The sequence below is a fragment of the Perissodus microlepis genome, chromosome 23, assembly GCF_051167445.1.
Source record: "Perissodus microlepis isolate ML-2025 ecotype Zambia chromosome 23, ASM5116744v1, whole genome shotgun sequence".
NCBI classification, from domain to species: Eukaryota; Metazoa; Chordata; class Actinopteri; order Cichliformes; family Cichlidae; genus Perissodus; species Perissodus microlepis.
The window spans coordinates 13,765,658-13,788,314 of NC_140482.1; the positions used below are offsets into that span (position 1 = coordinate 13,765,658).

Consider the following 22,657-nt stretch of genomic DNA (forward strand, 5'->3'; position numbering starts at 1 on the left):
GACTTCAGCTGTGTAATGACATGAGGCCTTTTATCCAATCCAATTTATTCCCCATCAACTCATGGCATGCGCAATTTCCTTTTGATGATTTCATGATGTGGCCATATCCTCATACTGATACCTAATAAACAACCCAAACTATCATCTATTTCGATAAACAGACAGCATCATTACCTTAATTTCCTTGGCTGGTGCAGCTTCCTCAATCGTTTTTTCATACTGCTGCTTCAAAGCCTGAGTGGAAACCTTTGGTACGTCCTCTCCTCTGACAAGCATAACTGAATTAGACACAAGAAGAAGGCTGCCTCATTAAGTCATTCGTAGTGAGGAAGCTCAGGGGGTTTGGAATGAGAAATAAATCATTTCATTAAAAACCTGAGTAGTTTTCATTTTCTGAAACCATGCAGTGGTGATTGCCCAATTTCCCCTTTCCAATATTTTACTTTCCTGACTTTGCCCTGATTAGATTTGCTGCTATGCACTGAATATAAAATCATCAGAACTCCATCTCATTTTCAGAGCTCTTCCCTTATTCAGCGTGTAGTGAGAACAATCATTAATATGCAGGACGTAAGGGGTGCTGTGATAAAAACCTGTAAATCACAGTATAAAAGGCATGAGCAGAATAACCTGTTTCATTGTAATGGTTCCCGTAACTGGCAGCCGCGTCGTTCTGGTGGACTCTTTGATTGTGGCTCGCCTGTGAAAAGACAAATCAACAGTATACTGGCAACTGCACTCAAGCCTTGGACTGTTTTTAGTCAATGAGATATAAAAGGCTTGGTATAAGGCTCATTTACTAAAGAATTAATAGTAAGGTCTGTGTGTATTACAGGTAAGATGCTACCCTATAACTTATGACAAATACCTCTTCGAGAGAGAGGGCTGTGCTGGGGGTGAGCTCTCTGGCACTGCTTCTCGCTGTCACCTCAGAGGAGCTTGACATCTCCTGTCAAACAGAAAAATGGGAATGTGGACATGCTGAACCTCTCTCAGTGTGCCAACACACTCCCACAGCTAAAAAAAATAGCCACATACACACTAAGAAAGAGGTTTTATCACCTCATGACTGCGAGCTGTTGGAAACAGCGGGACGGAAGCAATTTTTATACCATGCAAAGGGTTAATAAAGCCCCTCTGTGGTCGGTAACAAATGTTTTTCCATTACTATGCTACTTCTCAAGGAGCTGCTAAGTTTGAATGCTGCCATAGGAGGATTTTGGTGTTGGAGAGAAAAAGCAATAGATTACAAAAATTGTATAAAACTGAATCAGCCTTTTCCTCCACTGTGATTCATGCAATTTTGAAGGAGATGAAAGAGATGGATGATATTTGAGCTTGTATCCTCTGCTGTTAACATGAAAGATACATGGAGGGAGGGGGTTCTGCCCTTCAAAAACCACTTATGTCATAATGCGAGCTTTCCTGATGCAAAACACGCATTCAATATTACACCTGTGCAAAAAAAAAAAAAACTTGAGGGGAAAGTGGTTTTGCCTTTGCTGCATAGAAGCAAAGGCAAAACCACTCGATGAAATACACTCAGACATTTCCCCTCATGTACAACTATGTAAAATTTAGCATTCAGCAAGGTCCTCATGGCTCGATGAATCCACTCTGCTTCCACGCCTGAATGAGCAGATGGGCAAAAATGTATGAAAGGCCGGAATTGACCTTACTTCACTGAGATCCGGCCTCTGTCCCAAGCTGCTAGTAACACGTTCTGGCATTTTCCTCACGCACTGGATGACAGAGTCACATGGACAAGCAAAGTTGAAGGTGCCCTCTTTGATTTGACCGGCCACGACACCTCAGCAATGCCAGCCAAGGTTTTCCAATAAAACGCTACAGTAGAATTGAAATTATCCAGTCGCTTTCACATGTTTCTCACGTTACACGGAGCTTGTGATCAGACAGGACAGCGCAGCTCTGTTTTCCAAGTTATGTAGGAAGAAGAAAAATGTTCCCTTTCATCTGCCACCTTCACTATCTCTAACAATTCATTGGTTTAGGAAAGGTTACGCAGTCCATATCACAAACTTACTCCAGCCTCAGATTTTCCACTCTGCTTTTGTGACATAATTCCATAGTGTAGTGGTTTATTTTTTTATTTTTTGCTGGCTCAGCACCAGTAAAATGCCGAAATCCCTTTTGGGACTGCATAGATTCGGATGTTTGGTGCAAAACTCTGCCACATTCAAATGTGGACAGATACCTGGTGTGCCTTCAACTACCCCCTTATGATGAGGAAACGGCTTAAAATGCACCATTACATCTGATCATAAAAAGCAAATGTATGAAATATATTTCCTTGGAAAATAACAACTATAACTAATCTTTTGTTTTATCTAAAATCATCACAGCTTGTCAACACATAGAATATGTATTGACCATGCTTATGGTCTCACCTGGACAGATCTCTGCTGGAAGTGAACCTGGGTGATGGTAGACTGAGAGGAGGAGGAGGCAAACTCCTGGTTCTCAAACTGTCTCTTCACACTGGCCAGCCCTCCAGGCAGCGAACAAGCCTCTGACTCATGCATCATCTATCAGCAGAAAGCAGATGGCAAAAATCACCCCAGAGTGTCCATCTACACAGGTGTTATAGATTAAAACGGTCAAATGGTAATAATATCCCATTTTCTCCATGTTTGGCATGAACAAGTTTCGTAAGACTTTTATTTTGTGGCACTTGTATGTATTTTTGCTCATAAAAAATAATATTTACTGAATGAAAGTGGCCACTTTTATGATTAAATTCCATTATACCTTGTATAAGCCTTATCGTTTCCATTTGGACAGACTGTCAACCTGCTGTTTCTCTCAGAGGATTGGATCTGACCTTGATAAACTAAACTCTGTTCTCACTGTTTGTGTTATGTTATACTTGTTTGCATTATGCTAGTACAAAAAAGTGAAAGAAATTGCATTATGCTAATACTTTCAGAATCCTAGGCACTATAAGTGCTCTTTTAACCAAGAAATCACTGCTGTGCCATTAACATTCATTTTTCTTTAGAACTCTAGGTTGTAAAGATTGGATGTATCTTCAAATAAACCTGAGAAACATGCAGGTACCCAGCAGGAATTCATTTGCTTTTTGCATATAGTGCAACAGAGATCAAAACAGCAGTGGAAAATATAGTCTTTCAGATTATTCGGTTAAATAAAACGCAAGGAAGGAATTATTCTTTAAACTAGAGCTTACAAAGTAACAATTTCTTGGCAAAGAAAGAAAAGGAGGACGATTGATGATCACTGAGTAAATCACATCTGTATCGAGAAAGCATTCTCGCCCTCTGAGATCTGGGTAAGAATGCAATCTGACTTTTTGATAAAATAATCTCCTTTTGGGATTGTTAGTTACAGCCTAAGTAAGACATTTATATGTTGACTTCTGCATACACAGCCAAGTTTGTGGCTGTTGATATTTGTGTTTGTGTGTGAGAATGTATTTGTAACATACTGACTCGCCACCTTCCCTCTTTTATACAAATGAGGGCTACTGTGATATTTGCAAGTTATTGGTCGCTACAACAGATATTGATAATTATAATCATTCACATGGCCACGTGAGTATGTTAGAGACACATTCGGAATGTATTGAATATGTCTCCTTTAAACTGACGTCTAGAATCAGAAAGATGTAGTGAAGTCACGAGCCATTTAGATTGCGAATTACTATATACCTGTAGGAAGAGCACTTTTGTAAAATTGACAGTGTAGGAATGGACTGGTACTTTCTATGTAACATTCACACGCATTCACACTTTGATGAACACATCAGAGAGCAACCCTTTCCTCTTGCCCAAGGATATTTCACGATGCAGACTGGAGCAGCCAGGGAGAAAACCACCAACCTTCCAGTTAGTGGATGACCTGCTCTAACTTCCAAATAAAAAAAATCCACACTTGCCCCGCGGGTAGTCTTTTATGTTCAGGTCCTCTAAAAGAGACCTGGGAGCTTGAGGGTCCTGCGGGGTATCTTTGCTGTTCCTAGGACTGCACTCTTCTGGACAAAGATGTTGCTCCTGGGATCACTTGATAAACCACTCGCCCAGTTTGGGGGTCACGGCCTCAGTTGTTTCGATTACCAGGAGCTTCTGCTTTGTGCTGAGGCAGGTTAATGGAAGCATCTGTCAGGCATCATAGCAGCTAAGATAAGGCTAACTTCCAGTTAGTGGATGATCTGCTCTATCTCACAGTGGCTACACTAAGATTTATCTTTGAAATGGTAACACCTGCACCGCACGTTTTGCTCAGGAATGTGTATTTCACAGCGTTTGCTGACTGGTACAGCATATAACACACCATTTATGCAAAGCTGTTATGTCTGATGTTGCTACTTTCATATAAAGTCAAAGCGTTGTGGCATTTTCCTTTGCAAACGGTTTACATATTACTCCTTTAGCTTGGTAACTCAGGAGTCACTGCTCCTGGACAAGAAATGGTCCTTCTTGTGACCCATTTCTAACCCAAAAATGACATTTTCATATTTCTAAGTCAACAAATGAGATACTGAACCTGAAAAAGTGAGCCTGAGATGTGTTGTGATGATTTTGTTGTTGCATATTGGATGTTTTGCAGGTCTTTAGGCAGATCCCTTCTTAATAACTGCTATGAGTACCTACATTGGTAAAATTGCGATAATTTAGATACTACAAGAATAGACGGACTTTGTGTTGATAGAAATGTAATCAGGGTGTCATTACAATTTGTACAGGGCATATTCTTTTGTACTCTATGTATTGTGACTCGTTGAATAGACAGCCTTGCTATATTATTAATGAATACTCTTGATCAAGACCTCTGCTATTATTAAGCATGCTGTTACGTGTATATTGACATAAAAAACAGCTGTAAAAGGTGGAGAGCAAAAAACCGTGGAAATTCCATCTGGTGAAATTCCATCAGCCTCCTTCCTTTCGTATTCACAGCTACTGACCCACAACCCCGCTCCCCTCACACCCACATATGCACACACATCCAGATGCAGCTGTCAGTAGACACCACGTGAGAGTCAGCTAAGGTTGGAGTGCTTTACAGTGATGTTGCCTTGCTTGTTGCCTTGCAGACCCCTGACGAGCAATGAGTTTATGCAGTGGAAATCACCATCATGGAGCTATTTGAGCCATTTTTCTATTAGTGTGTGTTTATAGTTTGCATGCTCTGGTTTGTCATGTGCAGTTTAAAGGGTGATAGTGGGAGGTGGGTTCTCTTCTGGAAACATGCCAGAGTGGCCAGATGAATGCTCCACATTGATTATTTATCACCTTCAGATGAAAGCTGACGATGGTTTTAATGAAAAACTGAAGCCTCCATCCTTCCCCTCTTATGTTGTCTGGCAAAGAAAACATTAACAGACTTCACTGCAGCTGCTTCAACCTTGTCGTTTACTGTAAAACATTTAAATGGTGGGAAGTAGTGATAGGCTTTTATGTGCTTTAGGATGAAGAGCATATTTTACAAATACGGAAAATGTGATTTCCAGCAGGTACGATTTTGTTTTAGAAACAGAGCAGGCTTACCGTATTGGCCTTGGCTTACAAAACTGCTCCCACAGTTGAATTAGTGATTTTTAAAATTACATGCTGACTCTTCTAAGCCTTTGAGACTTTTTTGTCCTTGATGATGACTAATGACTCAAGGATATTCTGGAAGTTTTTTTTTTCCATTTTTTGTGGGTTTAATTAAAGAAGAAATAATGTTTGAAGCTCTGATGATGACTATTTTTCTTTAAATTATGCCTATAGTTACAATGAGTAGGCCATGGTAGTTTTTTTTTTTTTTTGCTCTATCAATTTGTACAGTAACAAATTGAACAAATGTGTTAGACCTTGATTTTTACATAATCCACTGGTTAAATGTTGACTGAAATAGTTTACTGAAAAGGTTTTAGTCTCACATCTGATAAAAAAGTGATCAAAATAAATCTTATAACTATAATACACATATAGAATAAAAAATCCAGGTTGATCCAGTTTGTCCTTCCTCCTGGTTACCCTTCCTGCAGGCATTATCCTCCCCAGTGGGCAGCGTTCTCTGTTCCCGCTCCTCAGCCTGACACAGTGTTGCTGATCATCATCATTAGCCCAAGTATAACACGACCACCTGATCCATCCAGTATTCACCAGATAGTCTGCCTCTCTCAAAGCCAAATCTAACCTCATTGTTTAAACTTCTGATTTCCTGGTCATATATTTAGGGCCTGAGTACTGAGAGTGTGAAGGCTCTATTGTATCTGCTCCATTTCTTCTTATTATTCAGGCAAAACAAAGTGCCTTTTTGAGGGCTTTAACATGCTCAAAAACTCATGAAATTTTGCACAAGTGTCAGGTCTGGTGAAAAGTTTTGTATTGTAATGGTTTCACATATGGGCGGTAGAAAATGACTCTGGAGCGCCACCTATGCATTGTTAAATGAAGTCCTACGAATACATAATTTGAATGAATGAATGAATGAACTTTGGCCCACATGTGTATCATGCTGAGACGAACAAAAAAGTCAGTGGGACCATTGACGCAAACCCAACAGGAAGTCTGCCATTTTGGATTGAAGGTGATTTAACCATTTCCATTCCTTTTTTCCAAGTTTTGTGAACTCCTCATAAAGATTTGATCGGGTCAGCTTCATATTTGGTCAGTCTCAACTACACACCTGGGCCATATTAAATTGCGGAGCTTTTGAGTTTTCGGACAAGGGTGTGGCCGTGGCACCACGGCGAATTTTAATCATTTGCCATGAAATTCTTATTTGCTTCTGACATATGATAAGGCTCCGCCCCTGAACATATTTCAACTGCTATATTTGACAGCAGCAACAGCGGCACCTAGTGGGAACAGGAAATGTCATGTTTTACACTTTGGGGTACACTATAGAGGTGGGTGACCCACGTAGCCTGAAATTTCTCCAGGAAAGCATTAAGGGGTTGGACTTGGCAATACATTGAAAACTGAGTTTTCACTGCAGGGTGTGACCCCAGCAGCATGGCGAACATTGATGTTTTGCCATGAAGAACGAAATTGCTATAACTCAAAGAAATCCAGTCTGTCTTATACTTTGATGCACTGTTCCTCACAGGTTGTTTAGATCAGCGGTCTCCAACCTTTTTTGCGCCACGGACCGGTTTATGCCCGACAATATTTTTCACGGACCGGCCTTTAATGTGTTGCGGATAAATGCAACAAAATAAAACTAGTACCGGTACCGGAAAAAAAGAAGATTTATTCATAACACACATGAAAAGACCCAGGAAAACAGAGTTAACGATCAAAACGATAACAAAATAACGCTGAAAACCGATAAAAACCCTGAAAACCATACATTTCACACCTGAGCCTCAACTCTCGCGGCCAGGTACCAAACAACTCACGGCCCGGGGGTTGGGGACCGCTGGTTTAGATCAACCTGAAAAGCAGTGAGAATAAACATCAGTCCCTCTTGATGGTTCAGTGAGAAAATTGTGAGTTTAAGTTGAACGGCGCACCCAGGTGGCAAGGTAATTCACCCTGAAACAGGAAGAAGCTTTTGAGGCTTGGAAAGCTCACAAACTTTGCACACTCCTCCAATGTGAGGACAGCTTTCTTGACATGTAATTATTTTCATGTAATATTTCAAAATGGCTCCACAGCGCCCCCTACAAAATTTCAAAAGACCAGCCCCTGCTCTATGTTTCATCTATGAGTCTGAACACTTGGTAAGCTTATGTAAGATATCAAGATGTACAAAAAAGTCTCTTGGAGCAATAGCCCAAATCTAACAGGAAGTCAGCCATTTTAAAATTCAAGTGTAATTTTGGCGACATTTTCCCCTCTTTTCAGGCCTCGTACTTTGACAAACTCCTCCTAGGGATTTCATCATATCGACACAATCTCATGAAATGGACGCATGGAACCTAAAGACTGTTGTGATGTTAAATTGAGAAGCTTTTTATGTTTGGCGAAACGGGGTGGTCATGGCGGTACGTGGAGTTTCAATCACTCGCCAAAAAGCATTAATCTGCTGTCACTCAAAAACACAATGTCCAATCTCTCCCAAACATCGCAGGCATCAGTTGAGAGTCAAGCTCGGAAAAGTTTGATATACCAGTATAATTTGTCAGTAATGGTTAGAGCGCCACCTAGTGGGACGACTATAATCATTGAACGAGATGAAATTTTAAGATGAAATTCCCAGTGTTTACCTTTGCTCAGTTCCCCATGGTAACAAATTCATAAGAAAGACTGTAAACCTTTCACTGAGTCTCTCTTGGTTCTGCATTCGGGTCCATTTGCTAACGGGCCACATGGTCTTGACAGTGGCTGGAAATCTATTATCAGTTGTATTATTACATTGTTACCAAAGCCTGTAATAGACAGCCAATGAGGTCATTTCACTATCTGATGTCCTTTTTAATTAAAAAACAAAAAACCCAGTTATCATGCTGTTTTTTTCTGTTCACCTTTGTTTAAAAAGACGCAGAAGTACCTTTTATATTTTGTATATTTTGATGTTTTTTGCATACACCAGGAGTGACACATGGGCCAATTAAATACTAGTTTGTATTGCATGGTTCATGCTACACAATACCTTATCTAATTAGACAACACAATGTTACATCTAAAAATAGACATAAATTAAAATATACTAAGGCCCCTTGTGGTTATTCATCCTTTATATTACTGTCGTCTTATAGCCGCAGTTAGTAATTGTTGCTGTTGCTGAACCCTCAGCTTGTTTTCATACTCAGAAGAAACTAGCTGTATATATTTTATAGGTGTGTCCGTTTCCTGTTAACAATGACTGAAGCTGGGCAAGATGACGGACAAGTAGTGTCTTCTGGTGTTTTGGCATGTACATTGTTAATACACCTCTGGTCATTCATGGTAAACTGAGACCAGCGTGTGAGGCAAGCTGCTGCTGGCTCTGCTTTCAGCGAGCTAGGATCAGTTACGATGGGTGATTTCAGTTTTTTATAGTTTCCTTCTTAAAGAAATGGTTTATAAAATTCTTCCACTGCTTGTCATTGTCAGCTAATAGTACATTTTTTTGGTAATATAGTAGATTAATATTTACTCTCAAATTAATCAGCAAGGAAAGAGTGCAGAAAGGTGCAGACATCCATGTAGAGTGCAGACAGGCAGCACAAACAGTATGTTTGTGTGCTGTTGGGGTGCAGGGTGGGGGCATAAATTTACTGCTCTAGAGTCATAAATTCTTAGCCTTAGTTGGCTGTAAAACATGACCAATGTCAACATGTCTTTCAGGAAGGAGATGGCAGAGTCCACTCTGTGTAACAATTTCATCTGAAGTGCGCGCACAATACTGGCCATCATTGTAAGAAAGAAAAACCTACTTTGCACCAGTCTCTGGATCATAGTAAAAGAACAGCATGGCCCATCAGTGCTTTAGTCTACAGCTTTGCTGAGCTGTTCTCCTGGCTAATATCAGGCTGATATTGTGTAATTTGAACCCTGCATTAGTGGTAACAAGCAAAAGGGGTTAAAAAACCTTGCTTAAAATATTTACAATATGTTATGTTTTATAAGCTCATCTAATTTTTTCTTTAAATATTTGCTTAATAATTTACATGCTCAATTTTCTGTGAATGTCACTTTTTCTTTCTTGAAATTTTTACAATAATAATAGACTGTTTTCCATTCATCTAATGCATGATTTGGATCTTTTTTAAATAAAATACTCCATCAATTTTTATTTAATCATTACATAATTGTGTAGAATTTAGCTGACAGCCAAATGCCTGCTGATTTATTAGAAATATGTAATAAAATAAACTGGAATGAAAAAACGATTCACTTCCAGATTGACCAGTTTTGTAAGAAAACACTACTAGATGATTCCTCTTGACTTCCATTCACTCTAGAGATTTGTTCTTCCCATCCTGTAATGGATTCAATACAAGCAGGACAGTAGATTTCCTGTGGGTGATTGTCTACTGTCTCTGTGGCTGCCTACACATCCTCACCTTCATCTTTCGTTATGTGCATGTGCAAGTATAATCTTACCACTGCAGAGGAGGAGCTGCTGCTTTCTTTCTTGGACATGGCAGCCTGATACATTGCCAGCCGCTCTTTCACCGACACAGACTCAGCCTCCTGGTCCTCAGCGCTCGGGGCCCTCTCCTTGGGATGTCTACCTGTGCTGCCAGCAGCTACACACACAAAGAGATAGTAACCATTAAGATGCTTATTTAAAATTTAAAAATTCCCAGCAAGCTAAACTGAACTTTATCCTATTGCTGGATATGTCTTCTCAAGAAATCTGCAGAAAATTTACACCTACTCATTACTTTTCTGGCACATCAGTGACTGCTGCGACAGAGCGTGCCATTTAATTGGACATAAGGGACAGTTTTGTGCATGACGAGTCTGTTACAGTGGAAGAAGCTGAATGAGGGAATAGATTATTTTTATCCGGCAGTTTAGACAGAATAGCACCCATTAAAATATTACATAACACTATAATACATTAAAACATACATAGCATATGTAGGTGTTGGTTGGGTTTCAAGCTCTTCTTTTTGCTGTTTACTAGCAATTAAAAAAAATCAATCAAAGACGATTTTGATTGAGTTTTATGAGTTTGATACAGACATCTGATTTAGTTCAACATACCGCAGATATTTTAACCAAGAAATCGTAAGAGTCAAATGATCCTGATCAAATACTGACACATAAAAGAAGCAGGATACTCATCAGCCTACATGGTGCACAGAACATCCCTGTGGATGGCCAATTAGAGAGGACCATTGATTTTAGATTTGACTTTTCTGTGCTACAAAGCATCATTAGGCAACAGAGAAGGCTCCAATAAGGCTCAAAATACGCCCACACCGGACCTTTTAGCTCTTGGCATGTTTTCAGCCAACAACACCGTGGGATGAAGCAGACCCTAAACAGAAATTATTCTCCCTTATTATATGCTCATGCTGTGACCTTTTGACATTTTGAAATGTTCCTCCTGGCTGTACTTTCACATTAGGTGCTAGTATTTTTTTCTCGACATGTATGTTGGTATAACTTGGCAAAAAGTGGATGCCAGGAAGTTTGACTTCAAAACAGAGGAAAAAAATATTTGAAAAATGTTGCTTCCTCAATGCATTTGGATGGATGGATGGATGGTTGGATGGATGGATGGTTGGATGGATGGATGGATTAAATAAATGTTCCCTTTGGTGATTCTGTAGTATACAGATAAGAGCCATGTAAAGTACACACTGCTTTGTAGAGTATATAGTGTTTGTGCTTATCTATCCTAATGCCCATTTATTAAATGGCTGTGGCTTATCATATTCCACTCATCATTTCTATGTCTTCCAAATGAATTCATTTAAAGCTCGATCTCTATTATTGAACCACAGCAACATATCAATGGAGTCTCAATGCTCCCCTCAGCATTACAAAAAAAGACTCATGCAGACTTGGTCAGTGCCCCACTTTTTAATTTCAACTTTGGTTACATTTAACCTAACTGCTGCTTGGAACAACACATCTGTAAGAATATGCAGATATGAAAGAAACCTTCAGAATTTTAATTTCAGTAATTGTTTAGATAAACATAGTAAGCAGTGATAAGACCTAAGGTGTTTAGGCAAAAAATAAATGGGAATTTGTTTATTGAACAAGGTCAACTCTTCTGCTTTCCTGAAGGCAACATTTTCCAGCATAATGTCAAAATGTTTTTTTTTTCTCTTTCTTTTTTAACTTCTGTTCTTTGAAGCTAAAAACAGAACAACAAATAAAAACCGTTCCACGGATGAAAAACTATTTACATTTTCTGTAAAAGAGATGCTCCTTTATTAGCTTGGAATTATGATGTCACCAGTGCTGATAATGGAATAAATGGAGTTAGATGTTGCTTTTTGGTTTGAAAGTTAAATTGTGGCCGAAAATTGTGGTGAAACACAGCAGAATGGTTATCTATGTTTTTGTAGACTGATACAGCCGTACCTATGACCTGAATGGAATGTGATCCTGGATACTTTTGTTATACTTCAGGCCCACATCAAACTGTTACGTGGTCACAGGCGGCAGGATAGTTTTAGGCAAATCAGCTTATGAAATGCGACAGTGTGATCATCACAGGGTTACATCGTAACACACAGAAGAGGAAGTTGTGGCTGCTCGAGAGCGGTATCAACAGAGAACAAAGAGGCAGCAAGCTACAAATAAAACATCATGCCATCAGAAAAGACATAAAACTACTTCACATCTGAATGACTTATTTTTAAGATTCACACTACAGTTTATTGCAACTACGTGTAACTTCTATATTATTACAGTGCAGTATTAAATGCCAGTAAAATCATATGTTTTATAAGCATGTATGTAGTGCTGTGAGATGTTACACTAAAAACTGAAATGCAAAATTGAAAACAACAAAACTTTCAGTACAGTATAAAGTATTACAAGTGTTGTTGCTGGGTAACAGATGCAAAACTGTTTGCATGTATTGCAGATCAGTGGGTGAGAGTGCCTGCCTGAGTACTGCGACACCTGAATGTGAACTTGAAGCCATTTATATTTCTGATGTTGTTTGACATGTTTGTACTAATTGCAAACAGGTTTTGAGAAAATTTGGGGGTAAAAATAGAGTGACGAATCTTTGTTTTCATATGGGCCCTAATTATACTCCTTTGCCTCATTGTTTTAGCTTCTCTCTGTATCATATCATGCTGCTGATCTTCTCACGGGTCATTTCCTTAGTTTTTTTCATTATCATTAGTGTGTTTTCTTTCTTATTACCTGTTGGCATATGTCTTTGTTTTGCTTCTGCGTGAAGAAGACCAGGGTGGCAACTACCCAGAATGCTTTGCGATTTCCAGTCTATTACTGTAGCTTTTCCACAATTTACTTTTCCACCATAAAACCACTACTATTATGGTTTCAGCATTCGTGAGGACACCAGCAGAACACATCTGACAGATACTGAGGCACTTACAGTGAGATTACAGTGCACATTGAAAGACTAGGTAAAAATCTTAATCAGTGTAAAGACGTTACAATTCAAATGGTTCAATAAGTATTGCTGTAACTATTTTTGAACTGAAGGCATTTTTATACACAGTCCCTAATTTTCAAAGGCTAATAAATGATAGGACAAACTAGGATAATTCTAAATATAAGGATTGTTTTGAACACTAGGATGAAAATCATTTGTAGTCAATTACTGCCTGAGGTCCAGTTGCAGCTTGTTTTTGGGTCTGAATATAGAGTTTTGTATTTAATACCTAAAAAGCAAACTCTCTTAGACTGACACCAGGTGACTGCTTGGCCATTAGAGAATATCCCAGTTGTTAGACTTGGGAAAGTCTCTGGGTTTTCCAGTATGCCTTTTGTCATAATTTGCAATTGGTTATGTTCGGTACTTGTCCAAAGGCTTAGAAACAGGATATCTAAGTAGACACTCACTTTAGATGCCATTACCTTGGACTCCAGTAACACTGTGACGAATTGTGGAGTCATCTCTGAACAGAATATGTACTTCAATGTGTATATTATAAGCATATATAGGACTGCTTTCTTGCATTGGCACAATATTTCAACTTAAAAATTAAAAAATAGTACATGCATTTGTTACTTATGTCCTGGACAATTTTAATTCACCATTATCAGGATGTACAAAAAGCTCCTTAAAAAGCCTTCAGGTGATTCAAAATGCAGCAAGCTTCACTTCATTGGCTCTCTGTTAAATTCAGAATTAAAACTAATTATATTCACAATAGTACTCTCTCACTGTGTCTTTAGGGATTTGCTGACTTAGCTTAGCTCGTAGCCGACCCACTAGCAGCATGCCCTATTCACCTGTCCCTCCTGGACTTTCTTGCTCATTGTGTCAGATGTTTAGTTACTCCTCGGCTTCCTTTAGTAATAATGATACCAGTAATAAATGTAGCCTGTTTCCAGCTTTGGAGGCCAGGATCACTGAATTGAAGACCCCACTTCGCAACCTTGAAAAATCCTTACAGTAGCTAGCCAGGCCCTATAGTTAGTGTAGCCGAAGATAGTGTAGCCACCATTAGCTCTACCCCGGCAGATTGTCCCGAGGAGCCAGGAAAACAAGCTGGCATGGGTGATGGTAAGGACAAAGTGTAGTCCTAAATAGAATCCCCAGGTACACCACAAACCCATTCATGTGTTTAACTGTTTTGGCAGTTCTGCTTTCAGACATGTGAAGCTAGAGACACCAGCAACAATAGGTCAATTATCTTCCAGGGGCCAGAGCAGGTGACATTAAGGGAAATTTAAAACTGCTGTCTAAAGGTAAACAAGAATTCCATAAAATTATAATTGACATCAGCAGTAATGACACCAGGTTACAACAGTTGGAAGTAACTGAAGTTCATATTCAATCAGTGTGTAACTTTGCCAAAACAACAACTCTGTAGTTTTCTCTTGTCCCCTTCCCAGTCGGACCAGGAGTGACATGTTTAGCTGCATGTTCTCCTTAAATTGCAATATATAATATCTACAACTGCACCAAAGAGTAAAAAACTATAATGTGGATTATTAAACATTAGGTTTCTCTCTTCTAAGTCTCTGTTAGTACATGAATTAATAATTGATCAACAAATTAATTTACTCTGCCTTACAGACCCTTGTTACAACATGATTATGTTTGTTTTAATTAATTAACACCCCTTAGCTGAAGCACAGGCAGACGGGGGTCACAGCAATCTCCCACTCCAGCTTGTTAATCAGCCTAAGACCCAGACAGAGTTTTAATTCATTTGAACGACTGATGCTTAGCCTTGTCCAACTTAGTTGAAAAATTCAAAAACTAGTTTTACTTGCTATCATCTATCGTCTACCTGGGCCTTACACAGAGTTTCTGTCTGATTTCTCAGACTTTTTATCTGATTTAGTGCTCAGCTCAGATAAAATAATTATTGTGGGTGATTTTAACATCCATTTAGAAACTAAAAATGACAGCCTCAACATGGCACTTATTAGACTCAATTGTCTTCTCTCAAAATGTAAAAGAACCCACCCACCACTTTAATCACACTCCAGATCTTGTTTTAACATATGGCATAGAAACTGAACATTTGGCAGTGTTTCCTGAAAACCTTCTGATAATTTCCTAATAACATTTAAATTTACAATAATGTGTTACACAGCAGTAGGGAATAGATTTCATCACAATATATGTCTTTCTGAAAGTGCTGTAAAGATATAATTTAACTACTGTTATCTTCTTCAATGCCTTGTGCCAAAACAGTGCAGAGCAGCATCCCCTACAAAGTGTGGTTCTCCCGCTTGACCCTTGCTGAGTGCAGCGCTATAGGTATTACAGGTACTGTGCTCCAATGGTTTGTATCATATCTATCTAATAGACTCCAATTTGTTCATGTAAATGGAGAGTCCTCTTCACACACTGAGGTTAATTATGGAGTTCCACAGGGGGGACCAATTCTGTTTACATTATAGATGTTTCCCTTGAAGGCATCCCATGCTTTTTCTCTGCTATGCACATGACACCCAATTTTATCTATCCATGGAGCCAGATAGCACACACCAATTAGTTAAATGGCAGGAATGTCTTAAAAACATAAAGACCTGGATGACTGTAAATTTTCTGCTTCCAAATTCAGATAAAATTAAGGAAATTGTACTTGACCCTAAAAATCTTAGATATATAACCAGATGCTTACTCTATCTTGGACAGAGGTGGAGTCTTCAGCTTTCAGGACCCTTTTCTGTGGAACCAGCTTCCAATTTGGATTTGGGAGACAGACACTATCTCTACTTTTAAGAGTAGGCTTAAAGCTTTCCTTTTTGATAAAGCATATAGTAAGGGTTGGATCAGTGATCCTTACTATATGCTTTATGAAAAAGGAAAGTCCTCCCTTATATATGCTGCAATAGGTCTAGGCTGCTAGGGGATTCCTATGATGCATTGAGTGTTTCTTCTTCAGTCACATTTTTCACTCACTATGTGTTTATACACTCTGTATTCAATTATTAGTTATTATCTCTGGCTCTCTTCCACAGTATGTCTTTGTCATTCATTCTTGGTAGCAGGAAGTAGAACACTGTGGAAAAGTCTTGAACCACGCCTCGTTTGGTGATAATTAGGTTGAGGCAGTAAATCCCACTGATTCATTCATTCTGTTCAGCCTCAACTGTTACATGGCTGTTTTTTCCCGTAAAGCTGCTTTTAATAGAAAATGACAACTGTTGTTCAGACTAGAGAGGGACCAGCAGGCACCTTTTGAGAAAACAAAGGTTGTCTTCCTCCCCTCAGAGGGCCGCCCCTCCCTAAGCCTGGTTCTGCCAGAGGTTTCTTCCTGTTAAGAGGGAGTTTTTCCTTCCAACTGTTGCCAAAGCTTTTGCTCATAAGGGGTCATGTGATTTTTTGTTTTTTCTCTGTTTTCTTTGTACTATTTTGTATTATTGTAGGCAACTGTAGTTATGATTTGGCACTATATAAACAAAATTTAATTAAATTGATGTAACTTGAATATCTTTATAGACTACTTTGCATTTAATCTTATCTTTTATTCATCTCTGGCTCTTTTCTACAGTGTGTCTTTTATCATGTTTTCCTCCTCTTACCCCCAACCGGTCAGAGCAGACGGCTGCCCCTGAGCCAGTTTCTGCCAGAGGTTTCTCTCTTTTAAAGGGGAATTTCCCCTTTCCTTTTCTTGCCTGCTTATCTCTATTATTGTAGGGTCTTTACCTTAGAATATGAAGTGCCTTGAGCCAACTGCTGTTGTGATTTGGCACTACATAAAAAACCTAATTGAATTGAATTGAATTGAATTGAATTGAATTGAATTGAATTGAATTGAATTGAATTGAATTGAATTGAATTGAATCTCTCATTGATGTTTTTGGTGTCTTTTAGTTTTTCAGCCTAGCAATGACCTACTTCACGTGCTCTTTGGACCTCATATTGTCTGCTATAACTCTAAAAGCTAACAAATGTAAGTTCAGTGTTGAAATCAGCTCCAGACCTTTTAGCTGCCTATTTTTATCAGTCTCTGGAAATGGCGGACTACGTATAGAAATGGCTACAATTCTTAAACAATTAATGCAATATTTTTGTTAAATAACTTGCATCAAAACAGAAACACCACAATGATTAATAAAAACCACTGTGGTGGTGTACAGAAACAAAATTCTAAAACCTGCACCTAACTGTTTGTGACAAGTTCAAAATGAGAACGGGTTGCAAACACATATGAATTTTGCTGTGCCACATACCGGCATGACCAAGCTTTCATTCAGATGACATGTGACAAAAGCATGCTCTCCTCATCCCACCAATTTTAGCTTTCTGCTATGTGTGGCATGGTAGTGCAGCCAGTAACACATCACTGGGGGAAATAAGCTGCCCAAACAGCAGCATCTGAAAATAAACCTGCTACCTCCCATAAATATGGGTCGGAAATCCTACACCTCAGGCTGCAATGTTACTGGGTGCCAGCCTGATGACAGAAACCCAAGGATAATGCCCTCATTTATCACCAGAGACAAATGTTCACGTCATGGTCTGGAGTTGTCAGAGAGGCAGAGACATGACGGTTCTGACGACTGAGAGCAGTGACAACAGTGCTTTAGGTATCTCTGGCTTTTGAGAAGGGTATGCTCTATGTAAAGCTATGGCAGCATGGAGGTGAGGTCAGCAGACTCCAAAGAAAAAATATCCCCAGTCCTTTTATAATCCAGATTTGTCTGCAGTGTTGTGTTTCTCTGTAACATGAGATTTAAAGGGCAGGAGTGAGTGCCGGGGAGCACATGTGCATCTAAGAAAAATTCAAGAAGATTCTAGAAATTAAAGAAACTTCCTAGTCATTTAACTCTCTCCTCATGCTGCCACTAATTGACAGTGACACCAGTAGATGTTTAATTAGTATTAATATCAGCTTACGAACACAGACTCATTGTTTAAGATGCCCCAGCATAATGAGGGCCAAATATCTGTTTACAGTGTGGTATTCATATCAGAACAAGCGTCTTTTAAAGGCTTAATCTTGTAACCTGTGTGATTTGTTTTTTGATGGATGCTTCCAGGCATATTTATCCATTACACTGACTATTGTTTTCTTCCTTTTAGATTATTAGCGTCTTATCTTCTCAATGCCACAGCGGCAGCACAAGTGATGGAACCAGCTCGGAGGTACTAGAAGGGGAAGAAAGTAAAGTCAATAGAAGAGGCCAAGCTACTGGCAGTATTCATGGCCCAGTGACAATACTGAGCTGAGGGTCGGTGACCTTCTGTCACTGCCTCTTCTAAAGCAACCATTGGCCGGTTAGAAGTGAAACAGTGAAGGGAGAGGGGGTGTTAGTGAGGGAAGCGTCAGAGGAGAAATAAAAGGAACATGAGAGTGAATTTGGTGGTTAAGGGTGTGAGAGAATATGGCATGGCTTCATAGCTCAAAGTGAAATCAGGGACCATAGATGTGTGGCAGGCCAAAGCCGTCCCCTAATCACGACGGTGTCACCTCCTTCTCTGCCCTCTCCTCACAACAGTAGCTTTAAGCCACACAATTTCTGTTCTGTGCTTACTGACCAGAGCGCTTATCTGGTGAGGCTAGACAGGAGAGCCAAAACTAGCTTCACTAATTGAAATGTCAGCCATGGAGGGCGATTTCTTCCTCACCGACAAAAGCAAAACAGGCAGAATAATTAAGCTGTCAAATCTATCAAAATAACTTCTTTACAAGGAGACTGGATTACCCTCGAGTGTTTCCTTATGCCATGCTAAGCACTTTGTCTCCAATTTGTTATGCTTTTAGAATAGCTTAGATGAGACTGCTGCCGGTTATGACTGGTGGAAACAGGAAGGGCCCATGCATGTTTTATGGCAAAGCACAAATCCTAGTGGAATTATAGAAACATACTACAATATCTCATCTCATTCTTTGTGAAGCTCCCGTCACCTGAACACAAAAGAGCCCCTCGACTTCATCTTATTCTTGATTTCACACCAAAGATGTCTCATGTCTGTGCAGCCCAGCTATATCAAACTGTTTCATTATCAGCTAAAATGCCATCTCCCATTTCCAATCTGTCTCCTTCCACTCACGCTCCGGTGGAAAATCACTTACAAAGAGCTGTGCTGCTGTGCTGACAGTGGTTTTTTTGTTGGTACAAGAGCCAGCTTTGATATGCTGATAGTCTTCATATATCACTTACCTTCTGTATGTTGCGTTTAAGTGAAACAACAATAGAATCCAATGGAAGTGAAAGAGACGTTGGGACTTCCAGAAAGTTAAACAATTTTTGTTACCCAGCCTTAACCCAGCACAGAAAGTCAATCCTGGTTAGAGACAGACAGTGAGGCTTGGAGACCAGCTCCAGCAGTGTGTTCCCCAGCTCAATGAGGCCCAGGCATCCAGTGACAGCTGATTTTATTTTAGCAGTTCCCCTTCGTAAAAAATAGGATGGACTTCGGAAAGGGGGTAAGTGGATGTGGCTTTTTTTAGAGTCAAGTATCAAGGTACTCAACATGCTCTCAGCCTTATGTCACAGCAGACTTATGGAGACAGACGTCCCACCACATGAGCTGAAAAACTCACTCTTGGTACGTCCTACATTACGCACCAGAGAGCAGGGAGACACTTGGCATTTTGAATCACTGCTTGTTAGCAGGCTAAATATCATGGCATTTTAGGACTTGACACAAACAGGAAAGATATATTTTATACATACTGCCTAATAAACACAATTCATGCAACTAAGGACAAGAGATGTGGTTTAACCAATTAAAACGAGCACCTTCTGCTTGCAATCCTGAGAATAGATTAGTCTAGTGTAGTTAAAAGGCTGAAAGCAAAGTCTGGCTTTTTCTAAAGTTCAAAAACTCAATACACACAATAGCACTTAAACCTGCAAAAATTGGTATTGCAGTACCAGCATTTATGTCCTGGGCTGTTTTCTGTCATTGTAAAACCAGAGTTTTAAATTAGGTAGTGTGTGTACACGTCAGGTCAGGATTCAGACTTCTCTAAATGCTTGGTTTCCGACAGCATTTCTTCATTTGGCACGAGATATCACAACTGACTCTAATGTGGTCAGCCGTGGGCACCGATGCCCCACCCACCTGTCATTAACACCTTTTGTAAGTAAGGAGAAGCCAATCACATGAAAACTGCCTTAAAGTGAGGCTTAAAAGAAGAGAGAGGAATAAAAACTGTCTGGTTTTCAGACAGGATCATGTGCATCAGTTTGAAACTGATAATTTGTTATATTACTCAACAGTCTAACCTGATGCTGTTGCATGGAAATTTGTGTCCCACACTGTCCTTAATACTTTGCGTATGACATCATTAGCATTAGCAATTTATAGCCAACAGCCTTTGTTATTTATGACAGCGGTCCCCCACCTCCGGGTCCCGTGAGTCGTTTGTCACCGGGCCACGAGAGTTGAGGTTCGGGTGTGAAATTTATGGTTTTCAGGGTTTTTACAGTTTTTATTGTTAACTCGGTTTCCCTGGGTCTTTTCCCGTGTGTTATGAATAAATCTTCTTTTTCTTGGTACCGGTACTTGTTTTATTTTGTTGTATTTATCTGCGAAACCTTAAAGGCCAGTCCGTGAAAATATTGTCGGACATAAACCAGTCCGTGGCGCAAAAAAGGTTGGGGACCGCTGGTTTATGATACTGAATAACATTTTCATGGAAATACATCACATTCCTTTTCTTTCTTTCTTTTTAACATTTAGTCCTACACTCAGTTCACTGTTTTTAGAAGCCTGCTGTCACACAGGTCTTAGATATAATGGTGATCTTTAGTTAAATGTTGCTTGAAAATGCTGCCAAATCTTGAATGTTTTCAATGCGCTGAATGGAATAAAACTCTGTACAGAGTTGAATTGTGAGAGCATTTCTAGGTGAAACCTTTGTCCCCTTTAAAAACACATCTTGTACACTCTGCCTACCATCAAGGCTTTGAACCTTTTTTTTAAAGAAGGCACCTTAAATGGACAGAAAGGCACTACGGCTAATGCAGTGTAAGGGTGTTCAGTGCAGTGCCTGCTGAGCAGAAGCCCAAAGGACTGAACAAGAAATCTGTAACCATCGAGGCACTTTTTTCTGTCCTTTCTTTCCTTATCCCCTTCCCTTCTTTCTTGGACATATGTTGCCCTAAAGGTTTGGCACAGCTCCTCTCTTAAACAAGTGACCTCCTGTTTGGGTCTGATCAGCCTGAGGCCATCAATTCAATCTTTTTAAACCTACATCCATCACAATACTTTAGAAAATACTATGCTGCAGTACTCAATTCCATGCCTTTTCTGTCTGTACTGTTGCCTGTGATCATGACCTCATGTTTCCTAACATTATATATGAAACATAAGGTGTTCGATAGGGGCCCACCCCAAGAGGTGTTGTTTAGCAACATACTGACAAGAGAAAAGTGTGTCGTTATTAGGCTTTGGGAGAAAGCTGCACTCTGCTGATAATCCCACTGCAACCGCACATGGATTTCCTGTTCCTAAAGTGGAAAATAAACATACTCGAGTAGAATACCAAATGAAATGGCCTGCAAACATCCCCAAACTAAAATCCAGAGTGTGTCCACACCCAAAAGAGCTTTAAATGAAAGAAAGAGAAATATATATTTAATTCATGTATTTGCCAATAAAGAACTTTACTGATGAAGCCAGTGAAGTATATATACTGTATCTGGGTTTATATGGGCTGTCTTCATCAACTAAGACTCAAGAGGTACACAATGTCAAGATGTTCTAAACTCCTAATAATTCTATTTACAGATCATCAGAGTTCATTACCTAGCCAACTGATCCTGTTTCCTTATTGAACTGTTTTTAAACCATCTTTTTCTTTTTCCACAAAAAGCTGCTACACTCGATGTAACCTAACATTGACCATGAACACCACAGTCACTCTGCTTGTCCCAAACACCTATGGTCCATACCCCATAAGCTAATCGGTACTAAATCCCAGGAAACTTCAAGAACCTCATTCTCAACTATTACAGTAGCTTCTCTGCTGGGACAACAACCTCAGCATGGCAAAAGCTTGAGAAGTGGATGGCCACGGGGTGTATCCTCTCTGTAATCCTTTTCTCTCTCACCATGAACATGCTGGTAAAGGCTGTCGAGGTTGAGTGTAGAGGACCTCTTACCAGGTCAGATGTCAGACTGGCACCCACCCTAACGATGACAATCTGTCCAAGGATGTAAGTGGAGTCTGAAGGGCCATGAGAAGCTAATGACCTGGGCCTGCGTGAGATTCAAACCATCACACTACAGACTTCTGGTGCAGAAGAAAGGCAAAATCTCCCACAAGTTCTGCTGCACTGGGTAGCATACAGATACTTAAAAAAAAAAAATCATGAAAAATTAACTTGAGAGTATTTTGTACTTAACTGTTTATCAAATTACTTGTTAATGTAAGGTGCCATAATCTTAATCTGGATCATTCCAGGCCATGCTTGTAGGGACTTTCCCTGTCCCCTCCCCCATACTGACTCACCAGTCACTGGTCTCAAGATAGGATCAGTTCAGATTACGGATCAGGAAGTTTTGCGTGTAAGGTAAGAGGCATCGAAATTAAGTTATACTTTGAGAAGCATAAATCAACCATGGAGACACCTTCTGGAGGAAGGCACTGGTGTTTCCATCAGTGATATCTATGAACATCATTCTTTTGGTATGATGAAATTGTTGCTGGGTTTCGGTAAACCTC

The 22,657-nt window shown here is 39.6% G+C and overlaps 1 protein-coding gene across 3 annotated transcripts in view; it reads right to left on the reverse strand.

The window, feature by feature from the left end:
* Positions 1-22,657, reverse strand: part of xirp2a (xin actin binding repeat containing 2a) — a 67,531-nt gene that overhangs the window by 13,810 nt on the left and 31,064 nt on the right. For 2 of the 3 annotated variants that reach the window (XM_084921396.1, XM_084921394.1), the window contains exons 3-7: positions 10,005-10,150; positions 2,409-2,546; positions 869-949; positions 631-700; positions 175-278 (exon numbers count right to left, since the gene is read on the reverse strand). In XM_084921396.1, coding sequence (XP_084777522.1) covers positions 175-278; positions 631-700; positions 869-949; positions 2,409-2,546; positions 10,005-10,150 — 539 coding nt within the window. Of the gene's footprint in view, positions 1-174; positions 279-630; positions 701-868; positions 950-2,408; positions 2,547-10,004; positions 10,151-19,142; positions 19,666-22,657 lie in introns of those variants that run through there. The other variant, XM_084921395.1, reaches the window with a different exon arrangement.